The 19810-nt window shown below is 53.5% G+C and overlaps 1 protein-coding gene across 3 annotated transcripts in view; it reads left to right on the top strand.

Moving 5' to 3' along the window:
- The window catches only part of LOC124233089 (protein PML-like), a 46709-nt gene extending 29119 nt beyond the window's left edge, over nt 1–17590 (top strand). The window contains exons 5-9 of one of the 3 annotated variants that reach the window (XM_046650190.1): nt 2919–3062; nt 3414–3669; nt 4901–4953; nt 13785–13935; nt 15000–17590. In XM_046650190.1, coding sequence (XP_046506146.1) covers nt 2919–3062; nt 3414–3669; nt 4901–4953; nt 13785–13935; nt 15000–15787 — 1392 coding nt within the window. In that variant the 3' untranslated portion in view covers nt 15788–17590. Of the gene's footprint in view, nt 1–2918; nt 3063–3413; nt 3670–4900; nt 4954–5631; nt 6840–13784; nt 13936–14999 lie in introns of those variants that run through there. The other 2 variants (XM_046650191.1, XM_046650192.1) reach the window with 2 other exon arrangements.
- Nucleotides 17591–19810: the final 2220 nt, after the last annotated feature.

The following is a 19810-nucleotide window of genomic DNA, read 5'->3' as shown; positions in this document are numbered from 1 at the left end:
CCATCTGAAGGAGGGTCTCTTACATACCAACAGTATGTAAACAGACATGGAAGGGTAGAGCAAGACCTTTTCAACTTTCTAAAAATTTTTAATGGTGATAAAATACACACAACATAAAATTTACCTAGAAGTGGAATTTCTGGATGTATGATAATTATATTTTTAATTTTTTGAGGAAGCACCATGCAATTTTAAAAGTAACCATCCTAATGAGTGTGAGGTGGTTTAAACTTTTTGACCACTATCTGCTGTAAAAAATATATTTTACATCTAACCTATAGTGTATACACGTGCACACACATGCCTGTAGCTAAAACAGAAGTTTTGCAAAATAAATTATGCTTATTACATGGGACGTGCTTTCCTATTTTTATTCTATGTAATATAAAAAATGCTGGTTATGACCCACTAGATTGCCTTCATGGTCCACTAGTGGATCCCAGGCTGTAGTTTGAAAAACACTGGCATAGAAAGCAGAGTGGAGATCGTGTGTTTTCCTAGAGGCCATGAGATTGTCTGTTCTCTCCGCTGCCGCCAGCAGGCTCCACTCTGATCCAGAGGGATGACTCTCCTTTCTTTTTGTAAAGATGTTGAGGGAAAAAAAACCTGGGAAGGAGGGGAAGAGGGAAGAGAGAAGGAAGTCATCCGGTATAGCAAATGGTGTGGGAGCCGACATCCCACATCAAAGTGCTCGATGCCAAGGAGAGCCCCGACGTGGGGTCCCGGTACCCAGCACATGGCCCCATCGTCCCAGTCTTTCCCTGCCTACCCTAGCCCGGGCTTGGCCAGCTAATCCCTGGTGTTCCCCCATGAGGGTAGGCTGTCTGAGTGTGTCCTCTACCACACAGGAGGGACAGAGCTTGTCCCCATGAGGAAAGCGTACCCTGACCACATACTCTCACAGTCGGGCGTGCCTGGCTCTTTCCCTGCAGCTACCCTAGATGGAGAGCCCCCTCCCACTGGGTGGGAGTCCCTTTCCTTCACTGTATGGACGGACTGCAGGCTTCTAATTGGTACTCATCCATTGGGGGCACAAAGTGAGGTGCCAAGGGGTCAGGATTGGAGACAGGAGTGGCAGGCCAGGGCCCCAGGAGCCAAGCCCTAGAGTCTGGGTCACTTGTCACTCATTTTCAGCAAATGATCCAGCAAATGCTTCAGTTTCCCACGATAGAGAAAGATGGTGGGAGAGATATAAAGGAGACAGTGACTATTAAAGGAGGATATGCAAGGGCAGGAAGGGCACTTCCATTTCCAGGACACTGGATTCAAACCCTGGTCCAGGCCCTTAGTAGGTGTATGACCTTAGGAAATCACTTCCCCTCTCTGTGCCTCAGTTTCCTTCTTCGTAGATTGGCAATAATCATGGTATAGTTCCTACATTTTTATTTTATTTTATTTTTTTTAAAGATTTTATTTTTCCTTTTTCTCCCCAAAGCCCCCAAGTACATAGTTGTATATTCTTCATTTGGGTCCTTCTAGTTGTGGCATGTGGGACGCTGCCTCAGCGTGGTTTGATGAGCAGTGCCATGTCCGCGCCCAGGATTCGCACCAACGAAACACTGGGCCGCCTGCAGCGGAGTGCGCGAACTTAACCACTCGGCCACGGGGCCAGCCCCCCTACATTTTTATTTTTAACTAACTTTTTTATTGTGGTAAAATTCACATAAGAAAATTCACTATTTTAAGGTATACAATTCAGTGACATTTAGTACACTCACAATCTTCTACAACCATCCCATCTATCTAGTTCCAGAATATTTTCATTACCCTGAAACATAACCGTGAAACAGTCACTCCCCATTTTTCCCTCCCCCGTCGTCTGGCAACCACCAGTCTGCTTTCTATGTCTATGCATTTAACTAACTATTCTGGATATTTCTTATAAATGGAATCATACAATATGCATTCTTTGTGGCTGACTTCTTTCCACTTAGCATAATGTGTTCAAGGTTCATCCATGTTGTGTGTATCAGAATGTCATTCCTTTTTATGGCTGAACAATATTCCACTGTATGGCTGGACCACGTTTTGTTTATTCATTCATCAGTTGATAGCCGTTTGGGTTGTTTCCACCTTTTGGCTATTGTGAATAATGCTGCTGTGAACGTTCATGTGCGAGTTTCTGTTTAAATATCTGTTTTCAGTTCTTTGGGGTATATACCTATAAGTAGAATTGTTGGATCATACGGAAAGTCTGTGTGTAACTCTTTGAGGAGCTGCCCCTACTTTTTGGGACAGGTCCATAGAGCACTCGGCACTGCGTCCGACACAGACCAGTGATAAAAACAGTAGTCAGCAGCAGCAGCAGCACTGGTGCCAGCCAAGTGCCAGGTGCTCCTCTAAGCATTTTACTGGTAGTGACACATTTCATCCACATTATCCTGTGAGGGGAATATTATTATTATTCCCATTTTACAGAGGGGGACTGAGGCCCGAGGAGTGTTAAGTGATTTGTCCAAGGTGTGTAATCGCTGTTCTGACCCAGGTGGAGTTAAGGCCCAGGGGGCAGTGTGAAGGTCACAGGGAGGCCAATTTCAGCCCAGTAGAAGGATGTCCTCACTCTCGCAACTCTGCAGTTTGAGGAGCTGCTTCCGTCAGTAGTGAGCACTTTGTCCCTGGAGGTATGTAGCCGGGGCTAGTGAGCCTTGAGGAGTTGCTGGGTAGTAAGATCCCTGAGGTCATCTACTGGCCCCGCTAGGAAGCACAGGAATTGAAGTGGTCCCTGGACGCCAGCACCTCAGAGCCAGAAGGAGGTGACGTCATGGAGGGTATTGGGGGGACTCCTGCTCTCCTTGGACCGGGCAGCCTGCACCTCTGGCTGGGTGAGGCCCTGGGGATTGGGCTGACTCCAGGCCTGGGCTCCGAGCCCTGGGCCTGCTGCCTGGTCATTTCTGACTCTCTTGTTTCCTTCCTTGAAGCCGGAGGAGGTGCAGGAGGCGCAGGCCCCAGGGCTGGATGACACCCTCACTGAGACCCCATCTGTGGCTGTGGTACAACCGGTGCCCGGGGCACACCCTGTGCCAGTGTATGCCTACTCCATCAAAGACCCCTCCTACAGAGAGGTAAGGTTCTCCCCAGGCAGAAAGAGGTGGAGCAAGGATGAGAATCCAGGCCTTAATGAGCACCTACTCCATGTTCTCCCTCGCTCTTGGCTGCCTTGTCAGGAAGCTCCCCTCTAAGCATGAGCCACTCCCAGGGCAATCAGGCCAGCAGAGGTCGGTGGTCAGCAGGCAGGGCCTGTGTGCGTGGCCGCCTGGGAGGGCTTTCTGTAAGGAGAGAGGCGTGATCTGCATGGCAGAGAGCAGAGGGAACAGCAGGAGCAAAGGCTCCTGCCCCCCACATCCAGGTCTCTGCCTACCACCCCGGTGTCCCTAGAGGCTTCTGACCCAGCCTTTTGGCTCCCTATTGCACAGGAGGTCACCAGCACAGCCACACCACAGAAGAGGAAGTCCTGCCAGACCGAGTGCCCCAGGAAGCTCATCAAGATGGAGTCTGAAGAGAAGGAGGGAAGGTTGGCCCAGAGCTCCCCCGAGCAACCCAGACCCAGCACCTCCAAGGCAGTCTCGCCATCCCGCCTGGACAGGCCTCCCAGCTCCAAGAGCCCTGTCATAGGAAACGAGGACTTCCTGCCCAACAGCAACCACACACCTGACCACCCTGTGGAGGCAGGTAGGCAGGTAGGCGGGCAGCAGAGGCTGAGGCCTGCATGCTGTCTTCCGGGGACTGGGTGGAGCCCCTCTTCTGCATCCTTACACCACCCAGGGAGCCCAAAGCCACCAGTATTCCCTGTGTGTCCTGCTCTCAGCTCCCACCTGATGGGGCAGGGAAAGCCCACGGTTTTCCTGTGGGATTAACAGGGATCCACCTTACCTCTGCGTTGCCGGGATTCAGTGTGGGGAGCCTGAGGGGCTGAGGCCCACAGTTCCATAGCTCCTTCCCCCAAGACACCCTACAGTGCCCAGAACTCTGCCTCTCCACAGGGTGCTCTCCCCGAGAAATGTTTGTGAGTAGGTGCCTAGCACACTCCCAGAGAGGACTTGGATAAAGTCTGCACCCATCAGTTCCCAAATTTTTCTGCAAAGGCCACCCACCTAAGGTACTTCATTTGTCCTAGATATTTTTTATGGGCACTGCCAGGCAGGGAGTCCTTGGGCATGAGTTTAGATCAACCCATAAAATTCTGCAACATTTAAGACAGTTCTTCCTAGATCTGCTTCACCTGGAGTCCAGCTTTGCTTTCATTCTAGGTCCTAGACTGAGCCCCGTCCCGGCTCACACACTGAGTCCCAAGTGACATTCCTTGCTCACAAATGCTGTTGGTAATCAAAAGGGGCTGAGAATTGGAAGAAACCAACGTGCTTCTTTAAGATTGCAAAAGGTGGGGCCGGCCCAGTGGCGCAGGAGTTAAGTTCGCACGTTCTGCTTCAGCGGCCCGGGGTTCCCTGGTTCAGATCCCGGGTGTGGACGTGGCACCACTTGGCACGCCATGCTGTGGTAGGCATCTCACATAGAAAGTAGAGGAGGATGGGCACGGATGTTAGCTCGGGGTCAGGCTTCCTCAGCAAAAAGAGGAGAACTGGCAGTAGTTAGCTCAGGACTAATCTTCCTCAAAAAAAAGATTGCAGAAAGTGTCAAACCTCTACAGGGAGGAAATTCTGAATTTAGCCAGCAGCTGAATTAAGTATTCACAGGCAGGGCATAGCAGGCAGTGATGCAAAGCCGCTTTAAGTAAACAGATTCACACAGGCGCACACGGTGAATGTTCACATCCCCCCTTGCAGGGCACTCGTCACCCACCCAGTCCAGTGGTCTGCAAGGATTCCCACGGGAGGACACCCCGGATCCCACCCAGCGGGCATCCCCGGCAGGGCCTAACGCTGTCTCCCCTGCCCTGTTTCAGAGGAACGCGTTGTGGTGATCAGCAGCTCAGAAGACTCAGATGCCGAAAACTCGGTGAGTGGCCCAGAAGTTTGGCCCAGGACCCTGGCCTCCCCCAATTTCAGGTCCCAAGGGGCACAGCCACAGCAGGTGACTCTCAGACTCACCTTGCACCTAGACTCATCTTGCACCTGGGGAATTTCCAGCGCAGCCATGAGTCCTGAACTGTCCTGAGGACAGTCTCCAAATGCCAGCTGCGGGCCTGGGGCACCCCAGCCCTTCTCCATACTGGGGCAGGAGCCTTTAGTAACCACATGTACTCTTCTAAAAAGCTGATAGAATGCTTACTTCCTGAGCCCTGTCTCTTTTCTCGACTAGCCAATACCTTTGTCTGGAGCTTCCTTATGCATTTTCTGTCCTCTTAAGTCCTCAGTGAGGGGGGTGGACAAGAACCCATTGCCTGGTTAATCGCAGCCACTTAGGGCCAGTGCAGGGGTGTGAGGGCATGGGCAGCACTGTCCAGGGCCCAAACAGGCAAGTTTTCATTCCATGTAAGGAAGAACTTCTTTACAGCCATCCCACAATGGAACAAGTGGCCTTGTGGGTTGTAACCCTTCTGTCTCTGGAGGTTTGTTAATGGAGGCTGAGCTGTCACCTGTCCAGGGGAACGGGGATCTGAACAGAGTGAAAGGTTGGCCTGGGTGGTCCCCAAGGTCCCTTCCAGCCCTTAGTCTGAGGTTCTGTGTTGGAAAGCGCGTGGAGCCCACGGAGACCGATGCGCCACACTCCTCGCCAGCCCACCTGCTGCAGAGAGCGCGAGGAGCATCCCACCGCTGCCGGCGTCTTATCCGTCTGCCACGTGGCGCATGCCGCCCCCCGCCTTTGCCTTCCCACGATTCCACCAAGCAAGCTGCTGTCTCTGATGTCGAGTGTCCCAGCCAGACTGCCGGTCACCAGGAGCGTGCTGCCATCCACCGTGGGATCAGCTTCCTGTCACGCAGAGCACAAGGAAGTACCCACCTTCGCCACTTATTCCGCTTGCCCCTCAAAGTGTATTGTGCCCCAATGTGGACTTGTCCTCCCACCGCGGTCCAAGCCGCCACCCCTGCCACCACAGGGCCTCCCAACCCTCCTGCCAATCCCCAGGAGTGTCCTGCCCACCTCCAAACAGCAAGTGGCCGACCCCGACGGGCGAGACGCGCAGTGCGATCCCGCGGCCACTCTCTCCGGGGCTCCCCCCATGTAGCCCAGTGGCTGAACAACTTCTTTGCCCTTCCTCTCTCCTCTGTGGCTCCTCAGCTTGACGCCTGTCTCAGAGGGGGCGTGGGAGGAAGCAGAACACCCCAGACTCTTGGGACAGGAGTCTCCCCCAGGGATTCTGACAGAGCCCCCATAGAGAATCCCCAAGTCCAGGTCCCAGTGGAAGTCCCTCCAATTGCAGTCCTACCACCCCACCCTCCAGAGAAGCCTCCCGCCAGCCTGGGTCCCCCTCAGGCAAGCCTCTGAGAGCCCCTACTGCCTCGTCTTCTATAGCTGCTGGCCACCATCTTGTAACCCTGCAGCCAAACATCCACACCCTGCTCCCTGAGCCTCTGGCCCACTGCCCAGCCCAGCCCAGCCCACGTACTAAAGGTCCTGCACACACTAGGCATTCAGTATATCTTGATCAAGGAGGAAACCAGGGAACGAATGGCTACATGGACTCTGGCAGAAAGACTTAAGTCCTCTTCAGCCAAGAGGTCATGTGACGACTGAGATTCAGGCCACCCTTCCACACATCCCTGGGCCTCTGTCCACCAAAAGAAAGCTTCTCTTGCCCTTTGTACCTCCCACTGCCCCATCCCCCCACCCCAAGCCTTTCCACTGGGCCTCTGCCAGGATCTGAGCCCATGAGGGCAGAGACTGTGTCCATCCTGGGACCTGGCAGATGTGGCTGCTCAATAAATATTTGTTGAAAGATACCCTTGCAAACCCTTCTTCCATGACCATCAGCTTCCCTGCTGGACTTAGTTCTTCCCTGCAGGCGGCTTTGCCTCCTCCCTGCACGGAAACTTGGTTCTCCTGTGGGAAAACTTTCTCTTTCTCCCACACCCTATGAGCATCAGAAGTGGGAGGTGGGGTCAAGGCCCTCTGTGCCTCCTGGACTGTTTCAGTCCCACCATCTGGTAAGATCTCCTGCGCCTTTGAGGTTCCAGGTCTCCAGGGGAACCCTACTTTCCCCAGGCCCTCAGATCTCCTCCCACCTCACCCCACACAGGGAAGGCCCTGGCATCTGCCTCCTAGGTTTCCTGTCCCCACCTTCTTCCTGGGTGACTTCAGCATCCACCACCCTGACCTCTGCACTCTTTGAGCTCTTGAGGGTCTTCACTCTATTCTGCTGCAGCCGCCAACCACATGGCCACACCCTGGACCTCACCATCACTGAGAATTGGCCCACTCAGACTGACCACAGCCTCCTGTCCCTCAGCTCTATCAGTTCCTTTCAGGTCCTCTGCTCTCCCTCGCAGCTTCACCTGTGGTTCTGGCTGCTCCTCCTCCCTCTCTTTTGGGTCCCTATTCTTTTAAATATTGTTCTTCCCGCTTTGCTTCTGGGCCCTCTTCTCTTTTTAGTCTGTGTCCTCTCCCTGGTGACCTAGCTCCACCCATGGCTTCAGTTACTGCCCAGGAGCTGCTGATGTCCAGCACTCACTCCTGCCTGCCAGACCAGTGTAGCCAATGGCCTTCCGATGTCTCCACTCGGATGCCCCATAAACACGTCAAACTTGCCCTCAGATGCCCTATAGAAACCTCAAATTTTGTCTCTTGTCCTCCCTTATTGGCAAGTTGTACCAATCTGCCCAGTTACACAAGCCGAGACCCCAGAGCTGCCCTGCACAACCCCCCTTTTTATTATTCCTCACACTCAGTCAATTTTTGAGTCTTATCTTTACATGTTCTGAATTCCTCCGAAATCCGAGCCCTTCTTTCCATCCTGTAAGATTAAAACTGACCCTGGGTGGAGGTAGAAGCCTGGGAAGGGAAGCTAGAGAAGAGGATTGAAATGCCACTAGTCTCACCGGTCTTCACGAGAGTCAAGTGGAGGAACTGAAACCAGCAATATTTAGGGGGTGGGGTGTCAGTCGAATCCTCAGCTGTCAACAAAGAGTTACTAGGTGATGTCTGAGGTTAATCAAGGAAGGAGGTAGAAGCACCTTTCAGGTTATGAAGAATTAAACAATTAGAAGCAGCTGCTCACCTTTGGAGGCGGTGTCTGGAGGCGAGAGCCAGAGGACCACCACTTTTGTGTAGGTATTCGTCAGACACATTTTTTTTTTTTTTTTTGGTGAGGAAGATTAGCCCTGAGCTAACATCTGTTGCCAATCTTCCTCTTTTTGCTTGAGGAAGATTGTCCCTGAGCTAACGTCTGTGCCAGTCTTCCTCTATTTTGTGTGTGGGACACCGCCACAGCATGGCTTGATGAGTGGTGTGTAGGTTTGCACCTGGGATCCAAACCTGTGAACCCTGGGCTGCTGAAGCAGAGCATGCACACTTAACTGCTGCACCACTGGGCTGGTCCCCTAGACACACATTTTTTAATTTAACCATTACAGGTGTCCCAAGCTTTTTGGGAAAAAAAGTTTTAAAGAAAATAAATTAGGTCCCTCTCGTGCATTTCTCATGCAGCTCCCATGCCCCCTTCCAGACTCCTTGGTTCTCTTAGAGTACCCATGGCAACTTGGAGGGGGTAGGGTGACATTCACAGGGTGTGCCAGCCTTCCGCACACCGATGCCCACTCCATGAAGTTTATCTGACTTTACAGTGTGAAAGTTGTAGAATACTGGCCTGCTAAGAAATCACCTTTTCAAGTGTACCAGGGCACGTAGGCACCCCTTGCCTGCCCTCACCCAGCTCCGGCTGCAGCTGTGCCAGTTGGTGGACTCTAGCTAGACGTGGCGGGTGGCTCTGGTGTAGGCCTGGCATTGTGGAGTGACTGCTTAAGCAGGAAGAGTGCTCTATAAGAGACCTCCCCCTGCTGGAAGAGGCAGTGGGGCCATAGTTGGGTGGAGGGGCAAGACCCTCATGGTGGAGACCTGGAGTGAGGACCATGCTTAAAAACGAGGGTGAGTCAGCAGTGCCTCCTCTATTGTGGGCCTTATGTTAGGATCCAAGGCAGAAAAGGATGGGAGTTCTCACCCACTCGTGCACAGATGACTGGCCCCAGAGTGCAGCAGCAGCAGGACCAAGTGGAAGCAGGAGGGGGCCCAGCCAAGGGGCAGCCCCTGGTAGAAGTGGCAGTGGTGACTGGAAGTGCAAGGGAGGCCTGTGAGGAGCAGCTGATCCAGGGGAGGGGCTGTGATGCTGGTGAGTGTGTTAGAAAAAGAAACAGGTGCCCGTCTGGGAAGATGGGAGCCATGTCCCCTGAGGGACAGCAGCAGCCTGCGGAGGGGCTGGAGCAGTGGGCAGAAGGTAGTCAAGGCCACAGGCCAGCTGATGAGGTGATCCAGTTCACAGATGCATGTGAGGTAGTTTTGGGGCCTTAAAAACTGCAAGAGCTGGGGTTTTGTTTCTGCGGCAAACAGCAATGTGTGTGTCTTGCCAAACTGATCCCAGCTGTTACTTAAGCTTGGGTGCTGAGAAAGTTCCTCAGCAGCTTGGGGACTCTTGATAAGAATTAATGCCAGATACTAGATAATTAATGTCTTCAGGTGACTGGATGCTGAATATCAGAGTCTGGCTCTTGTCTGATCTGCTGATGACCAAACATGGAATGAATGAATCAGTAATTAGGACAGTCATTCTCAGCCCTGGCTGTACCCTGGAATCACTTGGGGGGTTTTACCAAGGACAGATTCCTGGGTCCCACCCCCAGAGATTTTAATTGAATTGGTCTAGGGTTCAGCCTGGGCATCAAGATTTCTAAAGCTGCTAATGCACAGCCAAAGTAGAGGACTGCTGAACTGGGGGCACGAGTTCCACATTTGTGTCAGAGAAGCGCTGCACATTTGTGTAGGTATCAGCTTTGAATGAAGGCGACATGTACCTCCTGGGCTATGATCCAGCAGGGAGAGGAGACACTGGATCCTCCAGATCAACCTCCTAGACTTTAGGAAGGTGATTAAAATGTCAACCCAGCTGCTCCCTATGACCACATTTGGTATGGTCATTAGACCTGCTGTGTTGAGTTGGAATGCTCTTGACCTGCTAAGTTGACCTGTGATGAAGATAAGTGAAACATAGCTCATGAACCAGATTGCATGTGTACCTTGGAAAAGTCCTGGATCCCACATGGCTTGGTCTGAGCACAGTTTTGCAGTCAAAGAAACAGTTCATTAACCAAGCAGAATAAATAAATTCCAGTATTTACTTGCATCTTTCAAAGAGTGTTAAAAGGCATCCAATTCCTAACTCACAGCAGCACTTCTTAAATTCCTCTCCCCTTTCCTGTGGCTCTCATCGTCTCCCCCTCCCTAGTTCCTCAAAGCCGCTCCCCACTTTTCACTTTCCAGTCCTTGCACATGGGCTCTCGTCTCTTCCCCGCTCCATTCCCTCTGCTGCATTCCTTTTCCCTTCCAAGCAATCTCAGCCTTTTCCAAGGAAAGGCCCTCTCCTGGCTTGGGTTTTGGGCTCTACTACTGTCCCTCTCTGCTCCCGATTGTAATAAGGCCAGAAGTGGGGGTGTCGGGGTGGGTCTTGAGGGTTTCCTTTAGTGAGCAGAGCCAGAAAGACATCCTGTGCCAGAGTCTCTATGGGCGGATTGCCCTCTGTTAAACTTGGGTCTTTAGAAAAGTCTTTTCGGGGGTCAGCCTGGTGGGTGGCAGAGTGGTTAGGTTCACACACTCTGCTTTCAGTGGCCTGGGGTTCACTGGTTCAGATCCTGGGTGCGGACCTATGCACTGCTTATCAAGCCATGCTGTGGCTGCGTCCCACATAGAACTAGAAGGAAGAGAACAAAAGAAAGAGATGAAAGGGGCCAGGTTAAGTTCCTACACTCTGCTTCGGCAGCCTAGGGTTTCGCCAGTTCGGATCCTGGGCATGCACATGGCACCATTCGTCAGGCCATTGCTGAGGTGGCATCCCACATAGCACAACCAGAAGGACCTACAACTAGAATATACAACTATGCGCTGGGGCTCTGGGGAGGAAAAAAAAAGGAAGATTGGCAACAGATGGATTGGGCCAATCTTCCTCACCAAAAAGCATGCTTTTAAAAAAAAGAGTCTTGTTTTAAATGTGCTGTGTTGCTGGGATTTCAGGCAGGGAGGGGAATTGAGTTTACAGCTGGCTGGAGGTCAGTGGAAGGCCTTCCAGTGAGACCAGCCCCATAGAGGAGGCGTACTTTTTTTTTTTTAAAGATTGTCACCTGAGCTAACAACTGTTGCCAATCTTCTCTTTTTTTTTCTTCTTTTTCTCCCCAAAGCCCCCCAGTACATAGTTGTATATTGTAGTTGTGAGTGTCTCTGGTTGTGCTGTGTGGGACGCCGCCTCAACGTGGCCTGATGAGCGGAGCCATGTCCATGCCTGGGATCCAAACTGGTGAAACCCTGGGCCGTCGAAGCGGAGTACATGAACTTAACCACTGGGCCACGGGGCCTGTGCTGCACTTTATGGAAGTCCTCAAGGACAAGAGGAATCTGAGAGGAAGAGCAGTTGGGGCTAGAAGACCCAGCCTTCCCTCCTTTAGCGAGCTTATCGAAAAGGGGATGTCCTTTTATTAAGGGAGCAAGCAGGGTCTTCAGTAACTGCAGGACAAAGGACATATCCGTGAGTAAAAAAGAGAAAATGACCCCGGGACAATGGGAGGCTCTAAAAATGAGATTCTGATGGCCATCATATATGACCCTGGTATAAAGAGGAGGGAGCAAGCCCCAAGATCCAGCTGTGCTGCTCTCCAGGGAGCTCCACTCTTAGAAGAGAACATCTGAAGAGAAGGCTGGCTCTAAGGCCTGAAGGAGGAGACAGGTGGAGCACTCCAGGCCACTGTAAGGGCTTCTGCAGTGTTGTTTGGAGCGAAAAGGAGAAGGAAGAAGAGAAAGCCCAATGTGCCCTGTTGGTGGGTGACAAAGAGGACTCGGCCCAGGGGACGGCTCTTCAGACATTGGCAAGAGGCAGCTGAGGCCAAGAGGAGAACATAGCAAGGGGAGTCCAGCACTTTCCACCAGCCCAAGTGCAAGAGCAGGCGCTGGAGACAGAAAACAACCGGATTTTCCCACAGGGGAGGAAGGCGGTGTCTCCCGTCCTGTCCACCAGCTAGCAACTCGAGAAAGACACCTGTAGAAGGCTCCTTACAGGAAGGAGAGGGAGCCAGGACAGTGAGACAGACTCAGAGCAAGACATGCAAAATCAGCCCCTGAAGCGTGGCCAAATCATGGAGACGGACAGTGCAAGGCATTTGGCAAAGTCTTTTATAGGACCTTATGTATAAAGTCCCAGAACTCACGGGCTTCTCTAAGCAGAACCAGCTCTAGGTGGACTCAGAGTGAATGTCTGTTTCTATCAGCAACTGGAAGGAAGTCGGTGAGCCTGGGGTAGGGCTGTGAAATGCAAATTTCCACTCCTGGGAAAATCCAGCACATTTTACCTGTGGTTAGTAATGACATAGCTCTTAGCTGAAGTTTTGTTAAAACAGATGTTTCATCTAGAGAGTAGAAGGACCTAGGAGAACACGTTAATAATCTTCTGGGCCAGGGACATTAGCCAGAGGCCAGAGTTCCTGGGCTCAGTCAGCCCCAGGTGAGGCCAACTCCATCAGCCAGTCCATAAGGAGGAAAGACCTGAGGCCTGCTCTGGACTCTCCCAGCAGTGTCCCCAGTTGGCCCTGTGACATTGGCCATGTCCCTTCCTCCTGGTCTCTGGATAATGTCCTCAGGTGGCATTCACAGGAGGTTCTAAGCAGGTCACCAAAGATAGAACATCTGGATTTGGCAGCTGTGCAGATGATGAGCAATTAAATCTATATATTACGAGAGGCCCCTCCTCCCTCTTTAGCCCCAGCCTCCTGGGAGACTCTCAGAACTGGAGCCCTTCCCCTACCTGAGGCCTTTCAAACTTTTTGGGCTTGGTGCTGGAAAGAACGGAGCCTCAGGTGCCCAGCCTCGAGGACCTCTGGGCCTCAGGCTTCCCTAGCACGGGGCAGGGTAGGGGGTCCTCCAGGCTCTAAGCCTCCTTCTCCCTCCACTGCTCTCACTGCCAGGCTCTGCATGTCCACCTAGATGTGGCATTCTAGAAGCCAAGCAATCCACCCCTCCCCTCTCTGTAGGACACTGGGACCTCAGCTGGCTTTGGCTCCTGTCCCCTTCCAGAGAAACATCTGGGGATGGAGATGAGGCTCCTTCCTCCTGTTCCAAGTTCATGATATTTCTGAGTCTGCTCAGAGATGAAGTGAGGAGCAGACCCCTCCCTGCCCACCACAGCACTGCCCCCACACCCAGCACTACTCACCCATGCACACGCCTGCTCACATATTCACACACTGTGTGTCAACACAGGTCCATAATCACACCCCTCATGCACACCCGGATGCACACACACACACACAGTTCACATCTGCATTTATTCCCACACTCGTGCTTGCACATACACTCACACTTGCCTGCAGGACCGCATCCTCACTCCTACTCACTGATGCACACGCAGTGGCTCACACACACAACCCTCGCACGTGCACATGCACATTCACATCTCTTCACGCACACACATTCCCCCATGCACATGCACTCACTTGGACACGCACCTTCCCTTTCCCAATAATACATCACCCTCATGTGCACACAGATGCCCCCAGCCATACCAACTTGCTCGTGTTCCCACACATTCACATTCTTGCACACACAACCACACACACCGACTTACTGGCACATCTGTGCATTACCAGTGTGCCCCCTCTCGCCCTCCGGACCCCTGACCTGTTGGTTTCTCTGTGTTGCAGTCCTCCCGAGAACTGGATGACAGCAGCAGCGAGTCCAGTGACCTCCAGCTGGAGGGCCCCAGCTCCCTCAGGGTCCTGAACGAGAGCCTCGCCGACCCCCAAGCAGAAGACAGGCCCCTGGTTTTCTTTGACCTCATGATTGACAATGAAAGTGGGTTCTCCAGTACACCCCTACCCCTTTCTAGCTTAGTCTCTGAGTCCCCAAGTTAAGTGCAGGCAAAGCCATCTGCAAGGCCCAAGAGCCCTGAGCGCTGGCCAGTGACTGCAGGCAGAGAGTGGGCAGATTACTGCGTCTCCCCTGGGACGCCCAGCTGTACCACGAATAAGGACTTCTGCCTTGCCCAGTGCCTGAAAGCGTGAGGCGGGTGCCTCCAGGAGTTCACCTCTGCCTGGTGCTTCTCTTAGAAAGCCTGGGAACACACTTCTAAACAGAGACACAGGGCAGGAAGTCACTGCTGTGAGACCAGCAATCCAAGCAAGGCCTGAGGCTGTGACTGCACATTTCTGAGCACAGGGCCCATTCTATAGGCTGCTGCACAGGGAGGCCAACAGAGAGAGCACCCCTTCTCCTGCTAGCCCCTCTACTCCCCACTGTCCTTGGTCTGGCCTGTAGTGCCACCTGCAATGCCCTGCCCTGTAGTGTGGACTCGACATGGGGCTCACCAGCCAGCCAGAAGCAGCAGGTGTTTCCGTAGGACAAGGGAGGCATTTGCAGACCTCCCAGTGAGGCTCTGGGCCATGCTCTGAATGGAGTGGCCTGGCCAGGTGTGCTGTCTATCCCAGGGCTCTGAAGGCTGGGAGCTTTAGCTAAGTGACTGATGGGTTTGGAGGCCAGGGGGCAGGGAGTAGAGGGCCAAGTAGAAACAATGAGGGGTCTCGAGTGTAGGGGGGGTTGCGGGCTGACAGAAGACAGACAGGAGGGACCTGGATCTAAAGGGTTTGGTGAACTCTGGGGCAAGCAGCAAGGTAGCAGGGAGCTGGACTCCCAGCAGGTGAGCAAGGGGTGTTTGCAGGGCAGCCTGACCTCCCCTGCTGACCCCTGTCCCCATCACAGCCAGGGTCAGAGCCACATTTGGAGGTTGATGTTTGGTGCCCGCCGGCAGGCTGCAAAGAGGAGGTCTCTGGATGGTGGGTCGGCAGCGCTAGAGGACCCCTGTTCCCACCCAATGCCTCCCATGCCCTTGGGGCCTCACCCTGCCCTTCTCTCCTGCCCAGCCCAGAAGATTAGGCAGCTGGCGGCTGTGAACCAGGAAAGCAAGTTCCGCGTGCTCATCCAGCCCGGAGCCTCCTTCAGCGTCTACTCCAAGGCCGTCTCGCTGGAGGTGGGGCTGCAGCGCTTCCTCTGCTTCCTGAGCTCCATGCGCCACCCCATCTTGGCCTGCTATAAGCTGTGGGGGCCCAGCCTCCCCCACTTCTTCCAGGCCCTGGAGGGCATGAACAGGCTGTGGGAGTTCCAGGAGGCCATCTCGGGCTTCCTGGCCACCCTGCCCCTCATCCGGGAGCGCGTGCCCAGGGCCAGCAGCTTCAAACTCAAGAGTCTGGCCAAGACCTACCTGGTGAGAAACATGAGCGAACGCAGCGCCCTGGCCACCGTGGTGACCATGCGCGACCTGTGTCGCCTCCTTGATATCTCCCCAGGCCCCCAGCTGGCCCAGCACATCTACTCCTTCAGCAGCCTGCAGTGCTTCGCGTCCCTGCAGCCCCTGGTGCAAGCGGCTGTCCTGCTCCCGGCCGAGGCCCGCCTCCTGGCGCTCCACAACGTGAGCTTCATGGAGCTGCTGACCGCACACCGCCGTGACCCACAGCGGGGCCTGAAGAAGTACAGTGGCTACCTAAGCCCGCAGACCACCTCGCTGCCCGCTGCCCAGCCTGCTTTCAAACTGCAGGCTCTGAGTACCTACTTCAAAGGCCTGTTGGATGGGCCGGCCTTGACTCGGGCAGAAGGTGCCTCTGCCCGGCTCACCGGCCACAGCTTGGCAGAAAGGCCCTCCCAGCAGAGCTGAGAGGAGGGGAGGACTGGCTTGGAGGCTCTGGAGGCAGTGGGATGGGTTCCCTGAGCCAGGCCCCACCCATCACAGCATTTGCAAGTCCTGGTCTCCGGTACTCAGTTGTCATTTTGTTAAGAATCAGTTCTCTGGGACCAAATTCCCCTTCTCTAAAAATCCCACAGAGAAGGTTCCAGGGCCAAGCAGCCACCTTCCACTAGATCGCATTGGGGGCCCTGGGAGCAGCTCACCTAGCCTGCTGGCCCCTCCCCTCCAGGAGCCAAAACCAAGGAGGTCCTGGGGGAAGATGTCATGGCCTCTGGGCTCTCTAAGTGACCCCGTCTTGCCCCAGCCACCTGACTTGCCACTTCCATGGGTGTCCTTGCAGCTCTTCCCTGACCTTCGGCCACTGCCCCAGGGGACTTGCTGGCAGCTCCCATGGACACTTTTGACAACATCAGTGGCCCCACAGGTACTTAAAGTGCCTTTCAAAACAAACTGCCCCTTGTAAGTTTGGATTCTCCCAGCCTCTGCCTGCCTGGAGGCCACTCTCTGTTCACTTCCCCTTTGGAACATTTTCAGCCCCAAAGGGCCTCATATCAGCAGAGACGGAGGCTGCCCCATGCCTGTTCCTACTGCCAAAGTCTGACCCTTCCAAGCTTACTTCCTCCCTCCTGGCCACACAAACACCTCCCCTTAGTTGAGGCCGCCTACTCCTCTCAGCATGGCCCTTTGCATCTCTGCACTGCATCCCCAGCCCTCCAGAGGAACGTCCTCTAACCCAGCGCCGCTCTCCGTGTAGTCCAGGGACCCGAAGCACTGGCATCCCCTGGGAGCCTCCATCCCAGACCTCCGGAAGCAGAGTCCCTGGGGCGGGGCCCAGCAAGCTGCTTTAGCAGGTTTGCCAGATGATTCTGATGCCCGCTAAGTTTCAGAACCACTGCTCTGATAGACTGCTTCTCCAAGGGGAGGCAGCGTGGAGCTGCAGAGAAAGTCTCGGCCCCAACTGTGTGCTCTGAGTGTGACTCAGGAAAAGGCCCCTTCCTGAGTCCCGCATCTCCACCTGTAAAATGGGCTGGTTGGCCCCAACAGCCTGAAAGCTCCCACCCAGGTCTGCCACTCCGGGGTTTTAGGAATGGACAGCAGGCCTCTGAGGCAGTGGACAAGAAAGTTTTCTTTCTTGCGCCCAAGCTCCCAGCCCTAAGCTAAGGCCCCAACCTTGTGGTCAGCAGCAGAACACAGGCAGGTCAGGGCCATCCTGTCTGACTAGCAGAATGACTGTCCCCTCTGCCTCCTCCTCTGCCATGCCTCTTCCTCCGCTCCCTGCCTCTGGGACACAGCCCAGGCCTCCAGCCTTTATGGCCTCAGCTTTCACAGGGCTGAAGTCTGTGTGTCCACACCTCAGCCCCCATCCAGTGGGTGCCCATAGGAACTTACTACCGTGGTGACAGTGCTGGCTCTAACAGTGAACGCCAATGCATTTGAACTAGAATTCTGATTCAAAGCAGGTGCTGGCTCTGAAGCTCCTGTGGGAACAGGTTGACAGGTGGAGGGGAGGAGGGGGACTGGGGCCCCAGCCTAGCTGTGATGACCATCTTGGCAGCTGCAAGGCAGCACTTGGGCCACTCCCTATATCATCTCCCCCCGAGCCTCTTGGTGAACTCAGCAGCGCCTGCTCATTTCCAGCTCCAAGCCCAGCCCCCCAGTGCTTGCTGTCTTCAGATGTGTGATCACAGGTTTTGTAAGAAGAGACTGTTCTGCCCTTTTTCCACTTCCACAGCCTTCAATAAAGATATGAATCTCCACAGCCTGATGCTGCAGTCACAATCTCTGCTCTGCCCACCCCAGAGACTGAGCAGCCTCTCGCCTGGTCAAGACGGGACTTCCCAGGCATGGGAGAGCTGCTCTTTGAGGGGACCTTCCAGGACGTAGCAGAGCTGAGAACCCGTTGTTGCTCAGTGCTGAGGGCCTCATGGATGTGAACCCCCCATTCCACGTGGGGAGACCCAGGGTGGGCCTGCCCGGGATCATCTCCAAAAGGGAGATCCATGTGGAGGGAAAGAAGCTTCAGCTTCAAGAATTACCCCCTAGAGGAGTCAGGAGCCAGAGACCAGGGTCTATAGGAACCTTGCCCTGCCGCCTGCTGGGTAATCTTGTACCCCTGTCTGTGTCCCCAGAGCCACAGGTGGTAAAACCCTTCACAAGCAAGTGTGGGAGGCCGAGGATGTTGGCAATGTATCATTAATGGTTTCTGTCTTGGCTGTCGCAGATGGAATTCACAGCAGTACTGCAGGCTTCCCCTGGCACAGGTAATATGATTTGATCAGTGCCACCACCCTTAACCCCCCCGCCTGTCCCAGATGCCCAAATTCCAATCCTGGAGTTTTAGTCTCTAAGAGCAAGTCCACATACATCACTTGTGCTTCATCTCTGAACTCTGTCTTAGGTTTATCCATGTTAACTAACCATGAGCTTGCTGGGCCATAGGCCAAGACACTGAGTTTCCATTCTCAGTAGCATATAACTCTGGTCTGGTGTGTCAAATTTGCTGATGCTCAGGCTCTGACTCTGTAAAATGGGGTAATTCAGATCATTTTTACCTCACAGGATCTCGTGTGAACCAACAAGAACACGTTTGTAAAAACAGTCCTTTAACATATGAAGAACCACACAAATAGGAGACCTTGTTTCACAGATAACAAAGGTGGCAGTGTTATAGCTTTTTAAGTTATTAAAAAAAATGGATATTTGTTGGATCTTAGTAAAAAAGTACATAGGCTGGTCTTCAGGGGGATAAAGAACAAGATGTGGCACAGAGCACACAACTGTGGGGTCCCAGGGCCTGAGGGAGCCAGGAAGGGGGACAAGGGAGTCCCCCTTGGAGGGGCTGAGCGGTAGATGGCTCAGTGTCCCACACACACCCCAATGGGAGATTTCAGCCACGGACCTGGAGCAGGAACAGCCTTCCTGTGGCAGCCCAAGGGCTCACTCACACCCCCAGGAAGGTCGCTTAAAAATCTTCTTCAACCCCATCCTGCCTCTTCCTTCTCCCTGCACAACACCAGCTGTTAGCTGCCGCCTGACCTACTGTTCTCTCTCCCTGCAGCCTTCCCTCACCCAGCCCGGGCCTGCCCTGCTTCCATCCCTATTCCTGCCCCGGACTCACTCTGAGCCCCTACTCTCAACCCTCACAATTCTCCACATCTCAGGGGGTGCCCTTCACCCAACACCTCCCAGCAGGCCGACCCCGACCCTGCTCCTATCTCCTCTGACCTCACCCCTCCCCGTGCCCCCAGCCCCTAAGCCTAGAGTAAAGGGGTTCTTTCTCGCCTTTCCTCACTCCTCACAATCAAGGGAACTCCACAGCAAGTGACACCAAATGTCACGTCAGAGAGTGGGTCGCACACTGGGGACCCGCCGATGGGAAGGGGAGCAGAGCTGAAGCGGCTCCCAGAGTCTCCAGCAGAGGGCGCGGCAGCCTCACCGCCCGGCGTTGAGGCGGCGGCTCCACGTGAGTGGGCAACCGCAGTGTGGGGTTTAGGCTGGCGTTGGCTTCAGTCTTTTCCACAAAGGGCCACGCATACTTCCGGTGGCATGGGAGGTATCTTTAGGTAGATGGTGCGTGGAGAAACATTTATAAAAATCTGAACCTTTTTGTATTCATTTTAACATCAATTAGAAAAAGTATAAACAGCACATCAAAACCATGATTTCTGGAATACAGTTGCTCAGAATGACACCGAAGTGAGATTCTTTAAAGATCTAATTTAAGGACAAACATTAAGTAACCACAAGCTGAGAAGGAACACAGGTATAGCAAAACTTGTGACTGTAGAAGTGACATCATTTGGGGAAATACTGGGTGACGAGATTTTCACATATTGAGGTATATGGGGTAACTATTTGAGTTCAAAACTGATTTGGCTTGAACTAAAAGCCTGGCTTTATGGCCTGTCAAACATACATTGTACATCTGGTTATCTATTGAAGTGAAGAGTGCACTCTCTTAAGATGAGAATGCACACTTCCCCCCCTACACCC

Source organism: Equus quagga, unplaced genomic scaffold (genome assembly GCF_021613505.1).
Source record: "Equus quagga isolate Etosha38 unplaced genomic scaffold, UCLA_HA_Equagga_1.0 153_RagTag, whole genome shotgun sequence".
NCBI classification, from domain to species: Eukaryota; Metazoa; Chordata; class Mammalia; order Perissodactyla; family Equidae; genus Equus; species Equus quagga.
The sequence above is the reverse complement of the archived record's forward strand: the minus strand, read 5'-3'. Positions and strand labels throughout refer to the sequence as shown.